We start from the raw sequence: 18,714 nt of genomic DNA on the forward strand, positions 1-18,714 counted from the left end.
GAAGATATTCCCTGACACATCCCAGTTTTTTTAGATAATACCTTCAGGAACTCACTTGCAAAATTAGCACATCCCTTCATTACTAGCCTTACTCCTACTTGAGGCTGGCCATTGGGATCTAGATAAATGCCCAACACTTTTTGATGAGGCCATTGCAGGCTGTTATTACCTTCGGATGTCACATATATTTTAGCAGGAATAATGCATCCTTTATACTCCACAGTGCTTATTAAGGAGCCTTGCATCTTTATTTCTTGTCCTCCATAACCCCCTAGCCTAACATCCATAAGGCAAAGACTTGTGCCAGGGAACTCTTTCTTAAAAGCACCATCATCTATAATGTTAAAGCTCGAGCAGGAGTCAAACAACATTTTAACTTCTACACTGCCCACTATGACTTTGATAGTGGGATTGTCAGGTGCTTTGGTATTCACAATCCCTTCATTAATGTGTAACACTATTTCCTGCCCATTCTCCTTCACCCTGCAGCTTTTATAACACTTCTCCTTGGATTTTTCAGACCTATCAGAGTGGGAGGTACCTGGCTTAACAGAACTGCAACACCTCATGAAAGGACCCCACCCCCGCTGATGACTCACAGCTTTCAAAGCAGGACATCCTCTTCTATTTGTCAAATGACCCATTTGCCCAGATCTTAAACACTTCCCTTTAAATCCATCTCCAGATTTAATTGCATTTTTTGTCTCTACAGACGCTACACGTTTTTCCATATTCTCACTTTTATGTAGTTCTTTGACACATTTTAGCATGTGCTCCACTCTCTTTGCTATGTCTAACACATCCCCCAATGGTGGGTCATCTTTTAGCCACAACTACTCTCTAATACAGCCACTTTTGTAGTGTAGAAGGAATTGGTCCCTGATGCGTTCCTCTGCCAATGCACCAAACTTACAGGTGCATGCTAATTTCCTTAAGTCTGTTAAACATTTCTCTACTGTTTCATCTTCCTTCTTTTCATGTCTCCCAAAATGGTATCTCTCTTATTTTGTGCTTATGCTTGGTAAATAGGGATTATCTAATTTCTTGATAACCACTTCAAACTCATTCAGATCCTGTTCTTCCTCCAGGCTGAGCTCAGGCAAATTTTCCAACACATCCTGTCTTTCTGCTCCTAGAGTGTGTAATAAAAGCGCCAATTTTTGCTCTGTGTTTAAACTTGTGCCACAAACTCTGGCATACTTGAAGAATACTTTCTTCCATTTAGCCCATTTCATAGAAGGATCACCAGGCCTATTTAAAAAGAATGGCGGTGCTGCATAGCTTACAAATGTCAACAGAATTTGTAGAGCAGAGTAAAGTTTTTCCCAAAAATGAATTTAAAACACCCATCTTATCTACACCCAGTTCCTGATGACAGGTTGATCACTCTAATACTTTGTGCCACCACAATAGATTGACCTTGTTTTTTTTTCATGTATCTGTCACTCCAGATTTCTTTAACCATGTGGCAATGAAAAGCCACAAATGATGCTTGGTCTACGAATCTCTGCACTAGGCTGTAATGGCTGCCATGCTTGGCATGCTAAAAGTGGTAGTTTCCCACCTTTGACTTCGTGTTGCAAAAATTGTCGTGTTGGAACGTTTTGCAGAATAATTCTTCCCTATTCAAAATGGCGGCTGTGTTGCAAATTAGTTTTCCAACTTAAAATGACATCTGTAGTTAAGTGTTATAAAGTCTTATTCATCCCAATCCGAAATGACGCCTGGGGATTTGTGCACTCTGCTAATTGCTGCCTACCAAATCTGATGCACAACAGAGATGGCACCACGCCTGCGATTTACCTTTGATTTCAGCTGCAGTAGTTTTACTGATGCACCTGACCACTTAAAATGGCTGTCGTACCTGTGCATTCATTGTCTCTGCTCCTCAGACACACCAGACCATGTAAAACGGCTGCAACACCTGGGCTTGAGGCTTCTTCGCTCCCCACCTTCATATGATGGCTGCACCTGCGAACTATCTCCTCAACGCATAGGTGCACTGCCGGAATTAGAGTCTTTCTCTCCGAATGGAACGACTCCATTTGGAGTATCCTGAACATCCTGAGCAAAGCCGCAGATTAAACATACACAGTGACTGCACGATGCCCAGTGCTGAATTCACACAGCCCACAGCTTCTTAAAGTAGAAATTTCACCTGCCATGTTGAGGCAGAGATCTGCTCGTCGCCAGCGAAGTAAGGTAAGTACCACCCGGACCCAGAAGTATATTGGCTTGATCAAAAAGGGTTTATTATTGACCTTACCACAGTTTACAATTAACTGTTGATTGCCATTCAAATTGCCTTTAGTGTTCCAGTACATGGAACTGAGAACACTACTAGGCAAACAATGGATTCACATCTTAAACCAATACCACAAAATCCCTGCTTGGTTTGAACTGAGTAGATACTTAACACAGCAAATTCTGCATTCTATGAGTTAATATCTAGGACCTTGGATACACATTCTTCTGCTATTATCGTTCTGTAAAAGGAGACTGTGCCAGTATGGATCTATGGTTGAAAATACTAGTAGCTGGACTGTCAGGGGGCACCATCTACCTACTCTCTATCTAAAATAATGTAGATTGTTACCAAATCTATCTAATCAGATTCAAATTAGGATTTGCTCAGGTTCTTAAGCCTACCTAGACCTATCCCTCACTATCGGCGAAACCAGTTGTAATGAACAAGATTCACTGCAAAATAGATCTTGCCTTTCCCCTCTAGGAATAAAAACAATGTGCGCCCCTCTTAGAAGATAAAAACTGCCTCGGATAAGTATGTGTATTTACCAACTTTTATATTGTTTATGCATGTAGGGCTTTGTATAGTGCAAATAATCCCTCTACATTAACCCCATAGCACTTCAGAGTGTGGGTAATGAAAGAAAGGAAGGTAAATGTATAGTGCTTTGAACAACCTGGTGCTGAAGAACCCGGTAGGTGAGAGTGGGGCCTGCCAAGCAATGTGCTCCAAAGGATAATCAAACCTTGAAGTACACAACCTAGAGCCAACAGTGAAAAAGGTACAGTGGTCTGAAGCATCTGCCCACCCATGGTTATTAAATACCAACACTTGTTCTCGTCTTCTCATCCTTCTGCTGGCTGTAGAATTCGCCACTGGGAGGAGTCTTCTGATTCACCACACGACGAGTATGAACTTGAATCTTATGAACAGCAGATCTTATAACCAGTGGCGGCTCGCATAGGGCGTGCTGCGGGGTGGTGAGGCGAGGCGGGAGAGGCGCAAGGTGGGGGGGTAGTAAACTCGGGCATACGATGGAACGGAGGAAAGTAATCCATGCCCCTCCCCCGCCTCACCGCGCCGCAGCACACCCTATGCGAGACGCCACTGCTTATAACTGAATCCCAAAGTTAAGTCTGCTTCCTGAAGTAACACATATATATGTAATTGGCTTTCCTATTCTTTTTCTTTCTAAACCTAAAATTGTGTAGGCTGTAGCATTAGGGGCGAGGATTTAAGAAATACAATTCTTGTTAAAAACAAAAAAGCATGCTACGCCATTAATGTTTTGAAATGTAAGAAAATACCTCTCCAAGTTAGCATTTCTGGTCGTTTCGTAATCAAAACGATGCCAACTTATGTTGTTACTGTATAAAATGAAACATTTTTGCTTGACTATTTATTTATGGTCATGTCTGCACACATTTTCTAAAATTACAGAACCCTTTTGTATTTCAGCTAAAGCCAGCTGGCATCCCCTGTAGAGAAGCCAGCAATTCCTGTGATCTGCCTGAATTCTGCACTGGAAGGAGCCCTCACTGCCCAGCCAATGTTTACCTTCATGACGGGCACCCATGCTACAGGATAGACGGCTATTGCTACAATGGCATATGTGAGACTCATGAGCAGCAGTGCATCACTCTCTGGGGACAAGGTAGGTCCTCAATAGAGTCTAGCTTTAGGCACAACGTGAGGTGCCACAGTGGTAAATCACTGTATGGATTTAAAAGAAAGAAGGCTCTAACTTGAATATAATCTTATGCGGTATCTTTGGTTATGTGGTGGCACAGAAACTGCAATATGTGGTACAATACAGTTTTCGTGATTTGAGAGGAGCCAGATGCAGGTTAGGAATTATTTTGAGTATAGAGGGTCCATAGTGTAGTCTTACCAGCACAAGATAATCAGCCTGCATTATGCATCAGGGAATTGGAATTGGGACGAGGTTTCCTGTATTCAGTAGTTATTTTTGTCTTTATCTCAATGATGTTTCCTAAGTGTTTTCCAAACGTTTTAAAATTAGTGCTTATCTGTATTTATTCAGTCACCTACCACCCAAATTAGACCTATACTGTGTTTTTCCAATGTTGAGAAAAATGTTTTTTGCAGTGATTTTTATTACACATAGTTTTAATTTAAAGGAGAAGTATTGTATGTGGCGTTTTCCCATCGGCAGTGTGTCAAATGGACTTGTGTTGTACTCTCACTCTCCATGATAGACTCTTTCACATGTCATTGCCTCTCACACTCATTCTCTCCGGACTCTGTTGGGTTTCCAGGAATATTAATGGAGTAAGAATGTTAGATGTTCAAATGTTTTAACAAACCAGTTTCTGGACTCAGGTGAGGCTCATTCACCCACTCCTTATTTATTATGATGATGTTGTAGGGGCAGTTAACCCTGTCAACAGCAGACTACCTTGCAGGACTTTTGAAATTTTGAATTACACATTACAGCTGCTTTTCTGCACTCTTTGCCTGGTTACATGAAAGTGCTGCTGCTGGAGATTCATTGCTGGTAATTGTGCCCATGTGAAGTGTCTCCCTTTAAGTAAATTCTGACTTTATAACCAGTATTACATTGTATTCTGAGACTTGAAGGTTTGCTGTTAACATTGTCAGTATGGGCTCAAAACTTGCAGTAATGTGCAGTTGGGTAAAAACCCAGGATTAGCTGAAGTTGTCAGTCTTTTTCCCTCCCGGGTGACAGATTGTGAGTAAATACCCCATATGAACCCCTGGAGAGGCATCAAGACATACTGCTGACTCGATGCCAGGGTAGGCCACCTCACGCCTTCATTTTTAGGTCTCGCCTGACCCAGCGCATGCGTTGGTCTGGCAAGACTTTTTGAGAGGGCTCCAACAAGTGCTACCAGGCCAGCCTGGAGTTACAGTGCATGTGCGCGCGCGCCGCGCTTGACCGCGTTTACTTACACCGCTTTGATGTTTGATCGCGATCACTTTCGCGGCCGCACGACCACTTGGCATAGCCAATAGGTCTCGCTTTTGGGACCTTATAAGTATTTAGTTATGCAACTGTTGCATGGCTAAACACTTATAAGGTCCCAAAGGCGAGACCTATTGGCTATGCCAATGCTTGTTGTTTCTGGTGTTTAGTGGTAAACTTTCCAATTTGCCCATTTACTGTTGGCAGAAAAATAGCTTTGCCCTTATTGGGTTGGGGCATGGCCTGACGCCAGTGTGGGACACCTACCCCTTTTTCTTTTTTTAGCCAAATATTCTTTGGTATCTAGTGGGTTTTCTGTCCCATGGCGCAGCACAGTAGGGTAAACTCTCCATATCTGCCCAAAGACTATATTGCCCCTTTTGGAATGTGGTATAGACTGATGCCAGGGTGGTACGTCTCATCCCTTAGTTTTTCTAACTTTTTTCCTTGGTGTCTAGTAAGCTTTCTGACCCATGGGGGGTAGATTGAGGTAAACACCCCTAACTGCCCCCTAGTGGGAGAAAGACTTTTGCTCAGGGGGAGTAGCTACCAGGCCCGGAGGTTCATTCCCCCAAAACAACCTTCCTGGTTTCTAGTGGAAGGATCCCTGCTTTAGGATTGTGGTCCTGAGGGGATCCCAAGCATGGAGCCACATGGGTGAGGGACCACTAGTAGGGATACATTGTTCCCTTTCCAGTAGTACCTGTCACACACAGATTCATTGGTAGGACAGAGCTATACTACCCCCCACCCGAGCACTGATCAAAGTAAAAGCAGCCTGAGCTTAATGGCAGCTTTCACTTTCGTTTATTGAGGCGTTGTAGCATGGTGTGCGGGCTGTGCATCACAGTACACAAAAGAAATCACGCTTTTCCCTAGCATCTCCGCCTTGATTTTAGGAAAGAAAATTCTTCTGGTGCAAGCACCAGAACGATTTTCTTTGAGCACTGTAATAAATGACCTGTTGACATCCAGCCTACTAGAGAAGTGGAGGTCAACGGGTTTTCCACTGCCTTCAAGAGGTTAAACACTTCTAAAAAAAACAAAAACGATTAGGGCTGTACATTTTTTATATTCTCTACAGTTGTGTATAATAACTAGATCATACCTAGAGACATACTTCTATTTCTGCACCTTCAAATCCAAGTACACAAAACTGGGAGAAACAAGAGGAAAAATAAATAATATCTCCCTAAACAATAAAGTGCAAGCAGACTACTCTTGTACCAGTCTTTTATCATGCAACCTTGTATAACAAGTCACATTGTGTTGGCCCTTCAGGAAGAAATAAAAAAAATAGCACAAACAGCCGCCAGTCGCGTTCTAGTCATGTGCATTGTCCCACTGAGCTCTTGCTAATTTTATGCTGTAAATTGCACATGATTGTGTGACATGTCATAAAAGCAATATTTTATGACTTTATCGTAACAAATGTTACCGAAAATGTCCAAAATTGTATGAACTTACACCTGCATATTGGACTTTTTTCCTGGGCCTAATTTGATGATTAACTTTTTTGTCTAAGTAGGAGTTGTGAGTGGCGGCAGACTCCATTTCTCAATGCCGACAGTTTATCACTGAAAGTGAGCTAAGATCATGTTTGATCAGATTAGGGTATTGGGGTTAGGTGCGTTTTGAGCAGGTTAACTCTCAGGTGTCGGTGTGACATTCTTCTTTGAACGTTCTTAAGGACTTTGGATATGAATTTAACATCTTTAGGGCAGAGCATTTTCATACAGAGGTGCATATTCTCTGTGTTAACTTATATAAGATGCTAGAGCTACTATGAGTGGAGACTAGCAGCTACATAAAGAGGTTGAAATCCTTGGGAATCTTCTCATTAGATCTTTACCGGCTTGGCAAGAAAGTTAGACATTTTTATGTATTGACTCTGATTTGCTAGCTATGATGAGAATTAGAGGAAGACTGTGCTTTTAAGGTCCATTATCTCTTTCAGAATTTTTAGCTAAGTACCATAGTTTACCATGCTATAGGGAGCTTATAGGTCAAGCACGATAAGGAGTCACCTTTATCTGAGATGTGGATAGTGTCATCGATTATTTTTGATGTTGCAGTCTTTGCCACACATCCTAAACTAAAGCCTGACTTGAACTCATTTAGTAGGAAATTTTCCTCAATGAGGTCTCTGTGCAGCTCACTAGGACTTTCACCAGAAATTGAATATTAGAGACCAGACAACATTTATTCAGATATGTAATGTCTGGCTTATAGATTTTAAGCGCAAATGTGAGACAGGATGTATTTGTGAGCATCCCACTGCTTTTCTTTGAGACAAAAGGTAGTTCAAGAAGGGAGTATGAGAGGTGATTATTTCCTTGTGTTGCTGTGCTGCGTGCGTGAAAGGGAGAGAGCAGAACGGTATCATGTTTACAAATATATGGTGCAGTTCTGCCCTCTCCTATTCGCTGGCGCACTTGTAGCTGCCTGGATTTTGGTCTGAATATTTTTTGTGCAGAGGGGATTCTGCTTCAATTTGACCCTAGAGGTAGGGGGAGTAGATAGACAATTATTTTTCTGTTGCAAGTCATGAACCAGGGGGTGGCTGTATATATCTTGCAGCTGCATGGCGAAGGTAGCATTGACACCAACTTGTGTTAAAATTCTTCTCCCATGGTAATCCCTAACTTTCATAACAATGGTGTGATAAAACTCTTTTTTTTATAAGCCATGCCAAAAGCCTGGCTGACGTGTCACCCTCCTGATACAGTCGCTGGTGTTATGTAACATGAGTATGCTGATTCAGCCTGTCCCACTATAAGGGATTTCTTAAGCTTTATCCACTCAGACATTCTTTCAAGATGAAGGGGGAGACTGGCATCATTTTTTTTCCACTCACTTCTCTAAATTCATTTTACTCAAGGGTCCTCTCTAGATGCATTTTAATTGCATAAGTTTTAGACATACATTCCACCCTTATTACCAGTTTCATAGCCTCCCATTCAGTGGCTCTATTTGTGGCAGAACCCCAATTGGTGTCAAAATAATGAATGAGCCTTTCCTGCAACCATTGCAATAGTATTATGGCAGAGAATGCCTCCACTCAAAGTTGCTACCTTTGGATTCTAGGCACTCCCTCCTGCACTCATATGTTGCCAACAGCAGCGAGTGACTTGATAGGTCGATCACCAGATAAATCAGCCCCTGGATTTTGATACTGTGCTGGGATTGTACCAAAATGCAAGCCAATCAGTTATGCATCCCAGTGACTCGTGTATAGCATGAGTTTTTTCTGTCCATGGGGTGTAAGCAGCACCAGATGTTCATAAGGCACATTCAATATTGCTTCTATGAGGCATTTGGTCATATGCAGAGGCAGTGGCTCATAGATTAATGATTCAAGGTTTCTGGTTATCTGGTAGAGTTTGGCAAGCCACCGTAAGACTATGAGTTCAAGGTGTTCTAATCAGAGTATTGTGGCTTGGTAACTCCGAGTCAGACAGAGGTCTCCTAGCTACTTTGATGAAGGAAGTCAGGAAGGAAAGACAAAGTCTGTTGATTTACTCCGATCATGAGAGCCACACAGCAATGGTGGCTTTAATTTAGTGAAAGGGAAAAATCAGTTTAAGTGGTATTAGATGATGGGAAAATCACTGGCTGACCTGAGATCGAAAATGTACAACGGGCATTGAGGTAAGTCCACAGATTTTTATTGAGGTAGAAGTTTCCCTCGGGTCATGGTCAGAAGGCTACCAAGAGCAGAGCTGCACCTCAGCAAAATATCCACAATTTAATATTCCGACCAGCTGAAATCGAGACTGAAGTGATTTTTGGCCATCTAATCGTAGAACCCAACGCACAAGGTCGCAGAATAAAAGAGTCTAGATTTGATTGCGGCTCGAGTTCAAGGACAGTCTGGTGTCTTCCACTTGCCTGTGACAGTTGCGACCATAAGATTTACTCTGGGTTAAAGTACACATTAAACAATGTAAATGAAATCAAACAAGTAGATGGTATGCAGAATATCAGATGGCACAATGAATATGTTAAAGATGGAGTGAAGATGCATAGGTAGCGGAGACGGGTGAGGTGATGAACCATTTCAAAAGCTGTCAATATGCGGTAGGGCGGTGCTCTCCTTTCCATCCAAATGCATTGCAAGATGGTCCCAGGTGTCAATGATGGGGGACTCTCTTCAACAGCAAAGGCAAAAAACCAAGTCCAGTAAGGATGATGTGGGTTTGGATGTATAATAGTCTGATTACTGAAATCTGATTATCAGTGCTATCCATGTTTAAGTGTTAAGTTCTCAGGATGGTTCTCAGAGTTACAAATGTGCGATCTTTAGATTCAGTGACGCAACAATGAGCATCTATTTTGCTAAGAAATAGCAGGCCCAATAAAAGCTGCTAAATGAAAGTTATTGCAATATGTGTGAAGGCACGAAGGCCAAGTTGTCAGCATAGCACTATGACCACACGGAAAATACTGCCTAAACCTGCCCGTCAATTTATTGTGTCCGTTTCTTCTGCAGAACTGAAAGTATTGAGAAATATTTGTAATTCTTGGTCTCTAATCTAGGTGAGAAATGAAGCAGGTCATCTGTTTTACCCATACCTATCGCAGAATATTCGTAGCATTAACACCAGGTTGAAACACAGAGTAGAAGTAAGAGGGATACTATCTGAGGTAAAAAAAAAAACAAAAAAAAACAATACACCTGTTCAAATTGCGCCGAGGTATATGAAATTAGTCTTGTCTGTTTTCCGGGAGAGTTTTAAAGTGTGAATTTATGTCTCTAGAAATGAAAAAAAAATTGGATGCTCCCAATGTCTGAGTGACATAACTGTCCGGAAAGGAGAAGACAGCAGGCGCTTGCTCCTGAAATTTCGAAATCCGTTTGCCACCTGCATGCAGATCACGAGTTTGACTCATGGTAGGGCAGACTCTCTTTCATTCTTCCAGGAGCTATACACACGGAGTAGCTTTCAATTTGCTAAAAGTAAACTACTAAACAAAAGCGCTCTTATAAAAAAAAAAAAGACTTTATTCGTGATACCCCCTTTCCTCAGGCAAATGAGTGAAAAGACAACAACGTGTTGTTTATCCGATTCAGGATAGTCCTTAACCAAACAGAGAACGGTTGAAAACTTAACAGCCATTTTACTTCCGTTGTGATTGAACGCCTTACAAAACAACAAGGCTGTAAACGTGATTTCACATTTTCCCAACCTCCAGGTAAACCCAAGCACTGTTATTAAGTTCAGTTGTCTGGTAAAGATTTCTGTCCTGCGCTCCCTTCTCCCTTGGGGCCCCTCTCCGCCGCCGCCCCCACCACTCCTGCACACGCTCTATTTAGTAGACCTTTCTCATCTGTCCCTTGAAAAGTGTTTCGCAGTCACGTTGCCATGGAAACTGAGTGGAATACAGCAGTTGCAGTTCATGTAATTCTGAGAGAAACATCCTGATTTCAGTTCGGCCTACAATTTCCATTTTCCATCTCTTTTCTCATCTATTCTTCAAACCCTAAACTTTTGAAAGCTGCTATCATGCGCCTTTTCAAGGTGGAATTTGTAATTTTACGAGAATGGATTTCCTATTGAAGACCGAACACTAGAGGACAGATGTGCCAAAGGCTTGGCGCCGAGCCTTTGTGCTTCACAGCCACAGCCCGCACTGCATCAATGCATGACATTTGTATTAGGGCAGGGGCACTAATCCGCCGTTTTCCCAATTCACCTGCTGAAAGAGTAACAATCTCACAGGCTTTCATATGAACAGATATATAATGAGGAAGAATGTTGTCCTTAAACAGGCAGGGTGGGGAATCCCTTCTCCAGCTGTTTTCTTTTTTAAATACAGAGATTATTTAACAATACCATAAGCCTCAGGCTTGTAGTAGTGATGAATCTTTAGTTCGATTATGTATCATAATCATAAAAGATAAAAAACATAAGATTCACATAAATACATTAAAATATACATTCCACCATAATACGCTCAGATTGCACAACATTAAGTACAGTTTAGGGGAAAGGAAGCCAACCTATTTATTCCAATATAGGACTCCTTTTAGATAGGCCGTAACCGCCAGTATCACCACATGATCAGGTAATAGCTGTAAATATGAAAAGGCGGGTCGAAATTGGACAAAACCCCTGGATTTTAAAAGCGGTATTATATATTTTTTATGTAATAATTCACAAAATTTACACAATAAAACTAAATGTGTCAAGGCTTGTTTATAACCGTGGTAATTCAGTGGTTTTCTAGAGTTGTGCTCAAGGTCTACTGGAGCGTAGGCCCTGCATACACAGTATTATTTCCATCCAAAAATCAACCCCTGTTCCTCATGAGAAGTGGAGGAAGAGGAGGACAGTGGGATATTTTCAGGGCTGAATGGTCTGGGGGAGTCGCAGCTCAATGCATCTTGAAAATAGCTGCCAATTTCAATTTCTGATAGGCACATACATGACTGCTGTCGCAGAGAAACAACACACCTGCGTCCTATGCCTCACCAGAAAGTGATTGGCATCATGCTTAGCTGTTGTTATAACTTTTTCTTGATCTCTCCTTAGATTCCAGTCCCACCCTGTAAGCTACCTCGCATCTGATCCATTGTCAATAATTTCAAAAATTTCAGGAGAGATTGTAAAACTAAGTAGTTATTCGACTAAGGGAACAGTTAAGAAATGTTCGCTAAGACACCTCCATGGTATCCAATTATATTCAAACTGCCCTTGTTTGCCGTTCAACTGATATTTTCCTTTCAACTCAAAATAGCTGAAAGAGAGCCAATAGCTGACACCTTGCTAGGTCTCATGGCTGTGGGACTCCTGTCCTAAACTGACCCGGTATGCCCCCTCACCCTCTATAGTTTCAGAAGAAACTGAAGTAACTGCTATTCAGGCAATACCGCATCCGCTTAGAATACCTCTGGTTCAAGAAACCCAAAGAAGAGCCTAGCTAACTTTCCACGCACAACACCCACCCCTGAATATAGTCCACTCACTGTAACCTTCCAGACATGGGCCAACCACACGCAAATCCGTTTTGATACCTTCCACAGCCCACACAGAGCTGCTAGCCACATTCCAGGAGCACAAGCAGTCCCAGGTGTATTTCGGCCTTCTTGGGTCTGGTCCATGAGATGCAACTGTAGTCCACAAGCCATAGCAAGCTATAAGGCTCACACCTGGGCATTGTGGTGCCACTTAGGGCAACTCAAGAGAGCAACAAAAGTTGATGCATGAAATGCTTGACAGTATATAAGGTAGAAATGGAACAAATACTTTGGAAACCTACACAAATATCCTCCTTAGGAGGTGATGCTGATGGAATCGTGTTGGCTAGAGTTGGATAAGTCTGAATGCTTGGCAGAAGAGGCTCACTATACGATTGGGATTGGGCCAGTGACGATCTTCATTGGGATGAGCATTATGAATATGAGGGCCTCAGTCAATAACATTTTTAGCATGCCATCTAGAGCAATATCTTTTAGGAGATTCAACATTACTAGCTTGAGTAAGCAATGAAGGGCATGACCATGCACAGCTTTTTCCACAAGTTCAAATGTCCTGAACTCAATCCTCTTCTTTATCATCAGCAAGTGTAGTAACTTAAGTTCCAGGATGATGTGGTCTAGTTGTATCGGTCCACGTCTGAGACAGGCATACAGCAGTGTTTTTTTTTTAACCTTACCCAATGATTGGAATGGAACGCTGAGATAAATTCTGTTGCAATAGTCAATCCTGGAGATAATGACTGCAAGCCCTGGTGGGAGAATTGCAGCAGGGGCAGGAATTTTGGGGATCCAAGAGAGATGGAAGACTTTGGTTACACAGCTGCACTGTGAATCTATTCATCAAAAGTTACCCTCAGATAATACATTTGCTATGAAGGCATTGTAAAGAAGCCCATCAAATGAGGCAGTTTAGATTGGACCCTACTAGCAGGACCTCTGTTTGGAAACTTCATACTAAATCTAAATCTTTTTGCACATTTGGTGTTAAATTTAATGAAAAAGTGTCAGGGAACAATGAGATACTTGTGTACATAAAATCCTATAAGAAAGAATGTAATTGCCCTTGTCCTACACCAGAGAAATGTGCACCCTTCAATGTTGGGTATATTATCCCTTTGGGGGTAGAATGTTGCACCGTCATGGAGGATATTAAAACAATGGTCCACAGAGGAGACTGCAAATAAAATGCATAACTGGATGATAAGCTATATATTGTGGTCAGTCATTCAGCTATGCTGTTCTTATTACATTCATCTGCATGTTCATAAACACTGCCAATCGTGGCCAGGACAACGTGTCATTAATAAAAATTAATCTGTGACTATATGGACGTTTCATAAGAACATTCCGGTCTCATGTCTTCTATCTGATACTCCATGGACATCCTCAGAAGATTATTCTCACTGTGTGTTGATTTTATCTGCTCTGCACACTTACAATCTTACGCCCCACATTACTATTGGACACTAGTGCTTCTTGCCTGTGTTTGTTATTAGAATTTTAAACCATAGTACATACAGCACATTGTTCTAGACTGCTGAGCCTCCCTCAGTCATTATGAAGTTAGCCTTTACCCTACTCCTCCTAAACCTGCTTCTGTTTTGCTGCTAAGGGCCTACAAAACATCTGTAATTGATCCAAACAGTCAGTTACTGTAATGTTTTACTGTTACATGCCCACGGCCCTAAACTGTGTTTGTGTTCACTCTAATGCCGATGCCACACTCCCACCTTTCATCCCACACCACAATGTCTACCTCATATCCTGGTCCAATCTGCCACCATTAGGTGCTCAGCTGTGGTCACAGAGAGTCTATTTTGGGGTGCAACATCCTCTTCATGCCTAGTTGCAGTTATTTTGAGCTTCAACACCCCTCTTCTTAGCTGGACCTTTGGTTTAAGCTTGTTGTTGATGGCTTCTCTGCTGCAGAAGCGCCCGTCTCCTGTTGATCTGACCCTGCTGACCCACAAAGAGCAATTCTCAACCCATCACCTACTATCTGCGGCTTGGCCCACATGGTTTGATATTATCATACTTCCGGCCAATGGTCCTAGAGGGGGCTTGTGTGCTGGGAGACACTGTGGGCCTGATTATGAGTTTGACGGGAGGAAATTCAGCCCGCGACAGCCAGAAACACGCCACCAAGTTGGCGGCATTCCAACCACCGCATTATGACATCACCATGGGCCTGGCGGTTTGTCAGCGCCACAGCCATGGCAGCAGAATAGTTTGGCTCTAAGAGAGAGCCTGAAGCCTATGCTGGCCGCACTGCTGCACCTTCTGCACGTTGGGTGCACTGTTTCCATGCACCATGTTGTGCATGGCAAACAGTGCAAGCATAGGGGGGCACAACATGGACCATGGCTGCAGTACACATGGGCCTATTCACTATGGGACCCTTTTTGTGCCCCTTTATCTGCCTATCCACAGACCTTTTCATAGTAGTGTCCCCTCGATTAAAAGGTCAGCCGAAAGGCAGGTCAAAATTCCCATGGCGGTACCCATGTCGGCACTGCCAACAAGGCCGCCACTGTCCCCACCACTGCTGCTCCAACAGCTTGGATCTTGGCGGTGGTGGCGGTCTGAAAGCTGTCTCATCACCTGCATTATAATCCGGTGGTCGGACCACCAGGTATACGGGTGGTCAGACCACCAAAAAGCGACGGCGGTTCCCATACTGCCTGGGTCTTAATCAGGCCCTATCTGCCGGTAGAAGCCCAACATTGCAGAGAGGCACTACTAACCCTGAGGCTGGATATGTCATTACCTCCAGATGCTGGTGAATAGCATAGCGGCATTCTCAGCATGCAGCAGACTCTCAGCTGAGCCTGAGAAGCACTTCTAGCCTTCAGAGGCCCAACAATGCTGCTTCCATCTGCAGAGGCTTTGGAATTTCAGAATCAACATAACCTCTTTTGCTTTGCTACTATGCTGGCTATCTGCAGGACACCCTCAGGCTCCCACAAAATCACTGTTTCCTACATCTCGTGGGTGAAGGTTGCTTCTGTACTCGCAAAGTATGACTGTGGCATTGGTGAATGTAAGCAGAGCCTTGAATTCACTTCTCTCAAAAATTCTCTGAACTGTCGCGCAAGCTGCAGAATATTTTTGTGCAGTGCTAACCGCAGACTGTACAGAGCCATCCATGAAGGACACACTGTTTTACCCATGTATGGGTAAGATATTCAAAGTTTGTAGAATGTTATGTATGCATTTAGACATTTTTGAGTCTGACGTTTCGGATCAAACTCAAGCTTTACTTCATTTGCATTTTCAATCTCGGCCACTGCACCCAACAAAGGTGAAGGGATAGTACACTGGGAATACATGCTTTTATAGCTGCTTCGAGTGTAGGCAAAGGGAGATGTATGACTGTTTTCTTTCCCTGTGAAAGAAAAAGGCTCCTTTGAACTGGCCAACTGAACTGATATGAGAATTTTCTCGGTGAGAATAAATTGTTCTTCAGCAGTGGAGTATAGGTGTGATATACAAGCTAAGGGGCTGGTAGTCCCTCACTGTAAACTAAGTGTGTGTAGCCTGTAGAGCCCAGAACAACCCTAATTATTAGGTTTGTCCTGTTTTCCCCCGTCTGTTAGTACTTGATCTCGAACATGCTAGCTTGCAGTCCAAGTTAGAAAGCTGTGAGTATTTTCGTCCATTTGTTTGCACAAAACATACGTTTAATTAATTAATATTAGTGCATAACCCACTCAGCATAATGTGGCAAGCAAGCTCTTTCACAGTTCGAAAATTCTATCAGGGCTAAAACTTTCTCATTGTGTTTGGAGGTTGTAAAGTCGCACACTTCTGTAGAAAGACAGGCATCAGTCCTTCATCCTCAGTGGATAGTTCATATCCAAGGAACATCTAGTTAAGGTATGCAATTTTTTATTTTTTTAAAGTTTATTTTGTACACCATGCTGGGGTACTTACTTATGCATACTACCCCTCCTGGGGTATAGGCCATCAACCATGACTCTCCAGCCATCGCTTTCCTAGGCTTTTCTTTCAGTCTGACTTCAGGTGTAACCCATCTCCATGCAGTCAGCCTCCAGGCCTCAGCGCCAGGTGTTTCTCCATCTTCCTCTTTTCCTTTTCCCTTGAGGATGCCTGGTCAGAGCTTGCTTGGTGGTGTTTGAAGCGGCTTGCAGAGATCTTGACCTATCCAGCACCAGTGTCTTTCCATGATTTCTTCATATACAGGGAGTTGGAAAGTTTGCTGCCAGGGAGTTGGAAAGTCTGCTGCCATAGGTCAATGTTGCTGATGGTGTTTGGCCAGTGGATTTAGAGGATTTTCCACAGACAGGTGTTGAGAAAGGTTTGGACTCTGTTGGTGGTGGTTACTGTTATCATCTAAGTTTCTACTCCATACAGAAGTGCCAAATTTATGTTGATGTTAAACATTCTGATCTTCGTTTGCAGCATTAGATTCTTGGAGCTCCAGATGTTCTTTAGCTGAATAAAGGCAGCACTTGTTTTGCCAATTCTTGCCTTGATGTCAGTGTCTATGCTGCCCTGCTTGTCTATGACACTGCCCAGGTAGGTGAAGGCAGCAACCTCTTCCAGTGCATAGCCTTCAGGAGTGACGGCAGTTGTGCTGGCCGTGTTAGCCTTCAGGATCTTCATTTTTCCCCTATGAATGTTGAGGCAAAGTTGTGCTTATGTGTATTGTGGAAATATGGATTTTTCTGGTCAGTTATGTCCCCTATCTTGGACCCCAATGGTTCTATGTGCATGTCACAAGTACATGTATGTTCCCTCCAGTTCCAGTTATGAAGACGCAAATACATGTGCGTCCACCGTCAACATGTCCTCTGTCAGATCCGCCATGAATAGGCCGGATATTCCATTCCTAAGTACGAAAGGCCACCGGCTTTATATGGTTCACTTATGCCATTTTACAGTCCAGGCAAGTAGGCCCAGATTCTGTCATCAAACTCCTCTTGCTTTCTGCCTCTGAAAGCTCCAGTTCGAGCCTGCATCTGTGACCATGAACTTTGTCTCATTCTCTGCTGCGGCTCACGAAGCCTGACATCAGCCTATTCTCTGCCAAGAACTGTATTTCACCTTCGAATTATCTGCTTCCCCCTCAGCCGATGCATTCCTGCCTAGCAGTTTAAGTAAACATTCTTCCAGTTACCAAGCAAAAGGCCCGGCTTCTCTGTCCTCATGCAAGTAATTCATAGTCCTGTTACCATGGAATATTTCTACCCCCTCGCATTTAGTGTAGACACTTAGACGCTTGTACACGCACACACAGTCAGTATAGAACAGATTCTGTCCGAGAGTCCTTCTTTTATGGATAACATAGTTCTTTAAACATAGGATGTTAGATATGATTTGGGACTAGGTTGACTTGACCCCCCAGACTTCTTGTCTCCACATGTAGAGCTAAATGTCAAGTCCCCTTCACCCCCTAGTTACACGTCAATTACACGTCATGCTGCTGCGCGCGCATCTATGCCAAGTATTATCTTATAGATCCACCTATAGGTGACATCATAACCAATTATGTTCCTTTTTACTCCTTGTTCCACCCATTTTCGGTTACGCAGACAACTCGTCATTTTCCTTATCAATTGTTACGCCTATTGCATTCGTTTCATTGTAATGTATGTACTATAAAAGTCATTTCATGTCAATAATGTATGTACTTCACTTCCTGAACCCCCGTGGTGATGGAACTTGGAGCATCCGATTATAATCGATTATTGGAATAAAGCCCATTCCGAACCTCTAATACCACGGATTCTGCCTCTCATTTTACTGAGCTATTTTATTATGTTTCTGTATCAAATTCAGTCCTGGTAAAGGAAAATTATTTACCACATGAATGGCGCCCGAATAGGGACACTTTCTCATCTCACGCGCCGGCGGTGAGTTGCAGGCCCGGTCTCCTGCCACAGCTGGACGGACAATAACGCGTACCAGCAGGATTTCCTGTATCTCCCTCCGGTCAAGCGGGGGCGACTGAGACTGCGATCAACACCCAGACGAGGCGGTGAGAAGTGCGAAGTATCCCGACCAGAGCCTAGCTGAGAGAGCAAGATCCGAGGTATACAGAGACCCACCAGTTCGAAGTCAAGTCCAGTGTCCGACGAGTCGAGTCAAGTCCAGTCCGGTTCAAGTTCAAGTTACCGAGGCCTTCCGTTTCCGAAGCTACCCGGTGAGTACCATTGCTGGGGAGGCATTTCTGACGTGCACATAGGTTGTGCCGGTCAAGACGGGTTTGGGTACACAAATCCGGTCTGCACTGTTTTAGCAGTGTATCTGTACTGTTTAGCAGTATATCAAGTATTCCGAAGTATCAAGAATTAAGCTTGGTGATTAGTTATGCAGACGATCATCATTGTTGTTTCAGTTAAAGGTTTAATGTTAAATGTTTAATGTGTTTAAAAACGTCCTGCATATTGTGGTATGAATGACTGTTCATTATCGTGTTTATTGTATTAAGTCTGTTCAAATTCAAGTATCAGGTCAGTTGGTCAAAATCAAGTATAAGGTCAGTTCTCAATATGCCGCTCTTTTCGAAATTAA

The 18,714-nt window shown here is 43.0% G+C and overlaps 1 protein-coding gene across 1 annotated transcript in view; it reads left to right on the forward strand.

Moving 5' to 3' along the window:
* ADAM12 (ADAM metallopeptidase domain 12) overlaps positions 1-18,714 on the forward strand; it is a 2,563,649-nt gene that overhangs the window by 2,060,402 nt on the left and 484,533 nt on the right. The window contains exon 14 of the mRNA XM_085606237.1: positions 3,707-3,902. Coding sequence (XP_085462363.1) covers positions 3,707-3,902 — 196 coding nt within the window. The remainder of the gene's footprint in view (positions 1-3,706; positions 3,903-18,714) is intronic.

The sequence above is a fragment of the Triturus cristatus genome, chromosome 1_2, assembly GCF_964204655.1.
Source record: "Triturus cristatus chromosome 1_2, aTriCri1.1, whole genome shotgun sequence".
In the NCBI taxonomy this organism is placed as follows: Eukaryota; Metazoa; Chordata; class Amphibia; order Caudata; family Salamandridae; genus Triturus; species Triturus cristatus.